The sequence below is a fragment of the Pleuronectes platessa genome, chromosome 12, assembly GCF_947347685.1.
Source record: "Pleuronectes platessa chromosome 12, fPlePla1.1, whole genome shotgun sequence".
Lineage (NCBI taxonomy): Eukaryota > Metazoa > Chordata > Actinopteri > Pleuronectiformes > Pleuronectidae > Pleuronectes > Pleuronectes platessa.
In genome coordinates, this window is record NC_070637.1 from 10,435,951 (window position 1) to 10,444,580 (window position 8,630).

General features: G+C 47.3%; 1 protein-coding gene across 1 annotated transcript; it reads left to right on the plus strand.

Moving 5' to 3' along the window:
- The first annotated feature begins 5,593 nt into the window (after nucleotides 1–5,593).
- irf2bp2a (interferon regulatory factor 2 binding protein 2a) lies at nucleotides 5,594–8,208 on the plus strand. The gene is made up of 2 exons (XM_053436029.1): nucleotides 5,594–6,779; nucleotides 7,088–8,208. Exons 1-2 carry the CDS (start codon nucleotides 5,951–5,953, stop codon nucleotides 7,804–7,806), a joined length of 1,548 nt encoding a protein of 515 aa, XP_053292004.1. The 5' UTR covers nucleotides 5,594–5,950; the 3' UTR covers nucleotides 7,807–8,208.
- The last annotated feature ends 422 nt before the right edge of the window (nucleotides 8,209–8,630 follow it).

Genomic DNA, 8,630 nt, shown 5'->3' on the forward strand with positions numbered 1-8,630 from the left:
GTTTAAAAATGGATATGACAACATTTGCATTCATTTACATTTTCTGCAGGGATTTATTTTCCTCCCTCCACTTTCCTCTCTCAGCCTTCCACTATTTACTTAAATCGTCTGTCCCCTGACAAGCCCGGCAGATTAAGGGGATATGTTACCGTCTTGTTTTTTTTCTAAATGGATACACATGTGGCACATCTGGGTCCAAGTCTGACTCATTACTCACTTTTTTTTTATGTTCCATTCTCCGCAGCCATGGCAACTGCTGCATGTTTGGCAGAAAGCTTTTGAAGGCAGTGGAAAAAGAGAGAGAGCGAAAGGGAGAGAGAGCGAGAGAGCCAAAGGAGGGAACATAAAGGGAGAGGGAGAGAGGGAGGGAGCGAGAGCAAGCTCTCAGTAGTTGGCCTACATCCAGTGTAATCATGCCATGGAGCTGAAATGAGGCCTTTGGCAGCACACCAGGTTTCTGAGAACAAAGATGTGAGCTTCTAATGTTGGCGGTGGGGCCTGCTTGGCATCCTTTGCCATTTCCCAGCAGCCCTTGCCTTGGCCGACTGCCAATCCCCCCCCCCATCCCACCAACCCCGCCGGGACTGCAAAGAGGATCAGAATAAAGAGAGAGACTTGTTTTTCACTCGCCTCTTGCTCTGGCCCAATGACATCACCTCTGCAGCCTCCAGCCCCCAGATTCCAGCCGCCCAGCACATTTTTCCCCTTCGCTGTCGTCGACCCTCCATTTTATTTGAATTCCACCATTTTATACCGACATCAAAGTCGACTCCGTACAACGCTTATTTACCTTGTCGTTTACGTTTGTGTGCACACACATGCACACGCTTTTCTCTCTTGTGCATGTGTAGCTAGAATAGAGAAATGATCCAATAAATAATTTTCAGGCTTTTCATTACAAAAACAGGAAGTAGTACGGCAGTTCAGGAGCTCCCCAAATTTGATCTGTGCTCAAATCCTCGCGGTGCAAATCTGTGGCTATAAATAGCACCGTAAACAGGATATATATGGTAGTTGGGGTACGGTGATAATCTCCATGGCTACCTCTCCCTGCTACATACAGTGCCTTGCATAAGTATTCACCCCCTTTGGACTTTTCCACATTTTGTCATGGTATAACCACAGATTAAAATTTATTTCATCGTGAGTTTATATAATGGACCAACACAAAATAGTGCATCATTTGGAAGTGGGGGGAAATATTACATGGATTTCACAATTATTTACAAATAAAAATCTGAAAAGTGTTGAGTGCATATGTATTCACCCCCTTTACTGTGAAACCCCTAACAAAGATCTGGTGCGACCAATTGCATTCACAAGTCACATTTGCAAGTCACATAATTAGTAAATAGGGTCCACCTGTCTGCAATTTAATCTCAGTATAAATACACCTGTTCTGTGACGGACTCAGAGTTTGTTGGAGATCATTACTGAACAAACAGCATCATGAAGACCAAGGAGCTCACCAAACAGCTCAGGGATAAAGTTGTGGAGATATATGAAGCAGGGTTAGGTTATAAAAAATATCCAGAGCTTTGAACATCTCTCTGAGCACCATAAAATCCATCATAAGAAAATGGAAAGAATATGGCACAACCGCAAACCTACCAAGAGGAGGCCGTCCACCCAAACTGAAGAGTCGGACAAGGAGAAAATGAATCAGAGAAGCAACCAGGAGGCCCATGGTTACTCTGGAGGAGTTGCAGAGATCCACAGCTGAGGTGGGAGAATCTGTCCACAGGACAACTATTAGTCGTCTACTCCACCAATCTGGCCTTTATGGAAGAGTGGCAAGAAGAAAGCCATTGTTGAAAGGGATCCATAAAAAATCCCGTTTGGAGTTTGCCAGAAGCCATGTGGGAGACACAGCAAACATGTGGAAGAAGGTGCTCTGGTCAGATGAGACCAAAATTGAACTTTTTGGCCTCAATGCAAAACGCTATGTGTGGCGAAAACCCAACACTGCCCATCACCCTGAGCACACCATCCCAACAGTGAAACATGGTGGTGGTAGCATCATGCTGTGGGGATGCTTCTCTTCAGCAGGTACAGGGAAACTGGTCAGAATAGAGGGAAAGATGGATGGAGCCAAATACAGGGAAATCCTTGAAGAAAATCTGATGCAGTCTGCAAAAGACTTGAGACTGGGGCGGAGGTTCATCTTCCAGCAGGACAATGACCCTAAACATACAGCCAGAGCTACAAAGGAATGGTTTGGATTAAAGAATGTTAATGTCTTTTAAATGGCCCAGTCAAAGCCCAGACCTCAATCCAATAGAGAATCTATGGCAAGACTTGAAGATTGCGGTTCACAGACGGTCTCCATCCAATCTGACTGAGCTTCATCTTTTTTGCCAAGAAGAATGGACAAACCTTTCCATCTCTAGATGTGCAAAGCTGGTAGAGACATACCCCAAAAGACTTGCAGCTGTAATAGCAGCGAAAGGAGGTTCTACCAAGTATTGACACAGGGGGGTGAATACTTATGCACCCAACAGATGTCAACTTTTTTGTTCTCATTATTGTTTGTGTCACAATAAAATTTATTTTGCACCTCCAAAGTACTATGCATGTTTTGTTGATCAAACGGGAAAAAGTTTATTTAAGTCTATTTGAATTCCAGTTGGTAACAGTACATAATGGGAAAAAGTCCAAGGGGGGTGAATACTTATGCAAGGCACTGTATACAGGAACTGTGTACAGCCTGCACATTAGTCCTACTCTCCTCTGTCACTGCTCAGCTGATAATCTCCAAAGTAGGTCACTACAGCAGATGCTTAACTTCAGTTATATGTCCTCACACTGTCCTGCTATAACCCCCATTTGTGTCAGTGCAACATGTGACAGTTCAGTTCCGTGCTTGTCTCAGCGATTGTTCTTGAAACGTTATATAACATAAATGTTGGTGGGGAGAAAACAGAATAAAGAAACATCCAGTGTGATTATCTGCTTCGGCACAAAACTTTAGAGAGAATTTGCAATGGTTCGCCTCCATGAATAAAAGATGGGCGATATAATATTTAACAGGCTCAGAAAAGCAACAGAACAAAAATAACGTCATCTCATCAGGCCTGTGATGCTGTCACATGCTGGGTATTCCCCTGACCGGCACCTTCCTCTCGCTCTTTATTTAGCTTCTTCATGTCTCAATTTACATACCCCCTCGGAAAGAGAAAAAAGAAGCAGCGTTATACAGCTACTCCATCTGGTTTAATGGGCAGACTGAGATGAGATGGCTGTCAGCCGGGTCACACTGCAGTGATTTTACTGTATACATGGGTCATATTGCCAATCCGAGCCATCTGTGCACGTCTGGCTCCGTCTCAGACCTTTGTCGCCTCTGTTCGGATCAACTCTGCCTTCGCTTTGAAGCCTGCAGCGTTTTTGTTAAATCAATGGATCCTCCTATTATAGAATCAGGTCATTTGGGATTTAATTGAATCCCAGCATGCCTCCGTCTTGCATAATAGTGTGTAGCTATTTGCTTGCACAAACATCGACTGAGTGGAGAAGCGAGGGATCAAAGCGTAAGGCAACTGCTTCCCACCAGTCTTGAGGAAGGACTTTATTTTACCCCCTTGCTACAGTCATTTCCTAACTGTGTCATAGAGCCCCGACAACACTTCCCTGTGTTGTTCGCCCGGCGAGGACTGAGGCTGAGAGAGAGGGCTGATGGGAAACAACGTGTTAGTTCAGTGGTTTACAGTGAGGGCTCTAAAACCTCATGACGTCTGTGAATGTTCTACAGGGAATAGGCTATTATTGTGCTGCATTGTTAGGCGTGCTCATTCGTGTGCCAGCAGCTTCACAACAACAATCACGCAAAAGCATATGGCGGGTGCACTGCAATCATGTGTGCTCGGTGGCAACAGACGAGCGAGGTTACTGCTTTATTTTGTTTATAAAAAAAAAGGCTTTAAAGCCCAGCCTCATGCCACGGCGCGCAGAATCATGGCTGCGGGCGGCGAGCCAAGTGGCCTCATGTCCCTCAGATGGGTGAGGCGGATGAGGGTACGTGACTAAACATTGCGCTTCCTCTTTCCAACGTCACATGGACTTGCACAAACATATCCTGCTTTGTGTCTGCAGGTTTCAGACGCATTGCCTCACCCAAAGCCCGGGGCAAAGCTGCAACGAGTTGGAATGAGACCAGATGAGACGGAGGAATCCGAAGTACCGGGGCACTCCTCCACTTCAAACCTCCACTTTTACTTCAGGGGATTTTGGCTGGGTTTTTGGTATATGAGCTGTTTCTAGTCAAATAAAGTTTCCCCCTCCCATCATGTAAAACACACAACGATGAGAGAGCAGCCATGAATCTGACTTCACCTCTCACACTCATACTTTCTGTTGTTTGTTTTTCCTTTTTTTGCTGCTTGATTTCGAACTCACTGAGTCTGGGCGGCTGATTCATTGCGGTGTAATTCAATTCAGCGGTGGCAGATGTGGATGACTGACTGCTCGGCGCACTAGAGTAAAAATGTGGGCAGAGCTACATTCATGCTGTAGCCCCGATCGATTCAAGTTTACAACACGTTGGCTGGAAATCCCCACCTCATGACAGCACTTCCTGGTTACTGGCTAATGGAGGCGCCTTTTTACTTCCTTTCTTCTTTTTTTTTCTTCATTATAATCCTGCAGGGGAAATATTATCTAACTGGTGCTAAAAAGTGGTCAGTGAATGTCGACTTCATGCTGGTCGGCTGACACAAAAAGAATGAGCAGCAGAGAGGGAAAAAAACAGGTAGTAAAAATCCCTCTATTAATGCTAAAATATTTTCCCATATCAATTGTTATGCTGCCCTTCGAAAATAAAGTGCAGCACAACAGTTCTAGAGTAATTTCTACAGATTGCAGTAGCCTGGTTGCTTTTGCTGTAGGGTCGAGCCACCTCGTGCATTGCACAGCAGTGCCAGCAGCAGGAGCAGCAGCAGCTCATGGCGGCGAGGAGCTGTGTGCATAGAGAAAAACAAGCTGCAGCAGCAGAAGCGAGTATTTCAGCCTGAACCGGATAATGCTGGGAATTTAGGACAAAGCAAGTGGAGGAGCCAGAGACATTGTGTTAGCCGCACTATCAGCTGTGTTTCATTTTTCTCTTCAAATAAATAAATGTCCCATGCAGTTATTGACCAACCCGGGTATATGTGATAATAATAGCAGCAGCAGTAATTTAATCTTTGTTGTAATAATAGCTGTGTTACTCGAGGTTAAGGTGATCAAATTAAAATGAATCAATACATTTAAATAAAAGATATTACAATTTTTGGTTCAAATAAAGAATTCTCAGTTTTTAATGATGGACCCAGAAATGTCTGGCAATAATATTACTAGCTATATTGTTAACAATAATGCTACCAATGAAAATAAGAATAACAACAACAACAACAACACTAATAGTGTGAGCTGTGTTCAAGTGACATTAGAATGAATTGATAAATAAAATGAAATAAATAGAAAGCAGTGAGTGACACAGGATGCAGTAAACCGGAGAGAGAGAGAGAGAGAGAGAGAGAGAGAGAGAGAGAGAGAGAGAGAGAGAGAGAGAGAGAGAGAGAGGGAGAGAGAGAGGAGGGGGGGTGAGGAGGGGGGAGTCTGTCGAAGAAATCAAGTCAATAGAAACTGAAGTGGAAGCAGGCGTTTAGAGCTCCGTGCTGACGTCACTGCTCCACATTGAGCCAGTAGTAGAGAGTCAGTGGAGATAGATCGAGCAGCGCTGTAGTAAAGTACACACTGACAGGAACTCTCTATAACTTACACGTTGTTGCTCCATAACTCGGGACAGGACCACTTTACACCTTTTATTTTTTCTTCTCTTTCTCTTCCGCCAACGGACCGTGCTCTTTCTTCGCCTTTTTCTTCAGCGGGAGCCCGGAGGAGAAGAGCAGCCGCAGGAAGACACGACTATTTCGGGGTTTTTCTTCTCGGGGGGTCGACGTCGACGAGCGCTATGTCGTCCGCGGCGGTCGCTGCTTCTTCCAGGAGGCAGTCGTGTTATTTATGCGACCTGCCCCGCATGCCGTGGGCCATGATCTGGGATTTTACCGAGCCCGTGTGCAGGGGATGTGTCAACTACGAGGGAGCGGACCGCATTGAGTTTGTCATCGACACAGCCCGGCAGCTCAAGCGGGCGTTCACGGAGGGCAGGTCTCCCGGGCCGGGGAAGTCGCAGCTCTCCGGGAAGGAGATCCAGGCGATCAACCATGCCGTGGCGGGAGAACCTGTCTCCCGGCCGCCGCAGCCCCTGGACCGCTACCCGCTCTCCTCCGACCGCCCGCCCAGGCTGGGTCCTGAGTATCAGTCTGGCCGGCAGGCGAACGGCATCCCAGTCCCCAATGGATTTCCTAAGCCCGACGAGCCGCCGGAGCTGAACCGCCAGAGCCCCAACCCGCGCAGGAATAGCGCCGTGCCCCCGAATCTAGTGCCTTTGGTTAACGGGAACATGGCCCCGGTGCACGCCGTCAACGGTAGACAGGGCCAGATGGGGCTTCCCTCGGCGCTGACGGGCGGTAGTCCCGCCGATATGGGCAAGAGACCCGCTTCGGTCTCCAGCAGCGAGCACGACAGAGAGGTGAAGGACAAGCACAGACCCGACAGCCTCACGCCGGAGATCCCCGAGAGCCACAAGAACAGGGCAGACCCGGACTGGATGGGGAAGGGCAAGACTGTGAGAGACCTGATGGCTCTGCACACTTTCGACAACAGGTTCAAGAAAGACCATGCGGCCCTGCAACAAAGGGTCATGAGCTACGAGTCCAGCGCCACCGCTTCCAAATCAGGTGAGCACCCAGGAGTGTTAAAATTCAACAATAATATGTGCTCCCCTCAGTTTCCTCTCGTATTTATTAACCCGTTGGAGCTCAGGAGTGGGGTAATAATGGTCGGATGATAAATACAGTTTCACATCAATGAAGTTAAAGTGGCATAAATGGTATTTTTTCAATTATTCCTGTGCTTGTTATTATTGCTCTGTAGCCTGTGGTGCAGCAGAGAGCAGAAAAAAATGCTTGCCCCCCCCAGTGTAATTGTTGATCCCTGTCTGAGCCCTGCAACTCAACGGTTGTGTTTAACCCTTTCCCACCTCCAGACAGAGGAAAACATCCCCGCAGCATGAAGAGAAAAGCGTCGCCTGAACCAGAGGGAGAGGCGACAGCCGCCAAGCTCAACGGAGAAGGACAGCAGTGGTTACCACCGCCCAGTGACAGCCTGAAAATGCCTCCAGTTCCCCCGCCAAGCTTCAGCTCCCCCCCTTCCACAATATCCCCCCACTCCCGCACCACCCCACCTGAGGCTGCCCAGAACGGCCAGTCCCCCATGGCGGCTCTCATCATGGCGGCAGACAATGCAGGTGGGAACAGCTCCCCCAAGGACTCCAACCAGGTCCACTCCACCACCCGGAGGAACAGCAGCAGCCCCCTGTCGCCGTCCTCCATGAACCAGAGGAGGCTGGCACAGAGAGACGGCTCCGGTGCAGGCACCCCTCATGTGCCAGGCATGGACCAAGTGCACCCCCAAAGCATTCCGGACTCTTCGGTACCCGGCAGCATACCCCTGTGCTGCACGCTTTGCCACGAGCGTTTGGAGGACACACACTTTGTTCAGTGCCCGTCTGTGCCCTCGCACAAGTTCTGCTTCCCGTGCTCCAGGGAAAGCATAAAGCAGCAAGGTGCCACGGGTGAAGTGTACTGTCCAAGCGGAGAGAAATGTCCCCTGGTGGGCTCGAACGTACCCTGGGCTTTCATGCAAGGGGAAATCGCCACCATCCTCGCAGGAGATGTCAAAGTAAAAAAGGAGAGGGACCCTTGATTTTGTTTGAACACTTCTTTGGGGAGGGGAGGCAAAAAATATGAGTATAAATATATAAATATCACATACATACCATTCAAACAAACTAACGGACTTGTACATATTGGACCCAAGGGAAGAGTATACTTCGTAAACATGGTTGTATAATTTTTGATTTTTGAATACATTGTGTTTCTATATTTTTGAAGATAAAGGTATGTACTCATTATAATGGACTACGTTCCTCTTTGTTGATGTTTAACAAAACTCTTGATGTACTTCTAGGTCTGGTGGCAGTTCCTGTTTAACGTAGAATGTGACTAATGCTACTCTACGAGCACTTGGCAAAACTGAAATGCTTTTAGCTGTACTTGTATGCACTTGTTTAAAAATTGCCAAATACAATTTCTGATCTTGTATGAACATATTGTCTGGGCTTGCTTCATTTGAGTGATTAAGTTACACGGGGGCTGTAAGACGATGATGACGATGGAGCTCTCCGCTCTGACACACAGGCTTGTTGTGACGGCTTAGGAGACTTGATTTACGCTGCAAAAAATAAGTAGGCTACTGTTCCATGCTGCAGGACGGCAGCTCTCCTGCGCACAAGCTCTTAGTGAGACGTAGGAAAAACGCATGGTCGGAGGGGAAAACAAACACTTTGCTCCCGCTTGTGCATTGCTGTGGCTGATTGCAGCGTTACAGAAATAGGTGCCAAGTCATGTTCAGTCAGCTGGAATCTGTCGAGTCAGTAATGTGAGAAGTGCACCATTGTCAACATGATAACCATGTAAGTGTATCCATGTTGTGTAACCAGAAATTAGGACCTAAGCTCACATTTACCA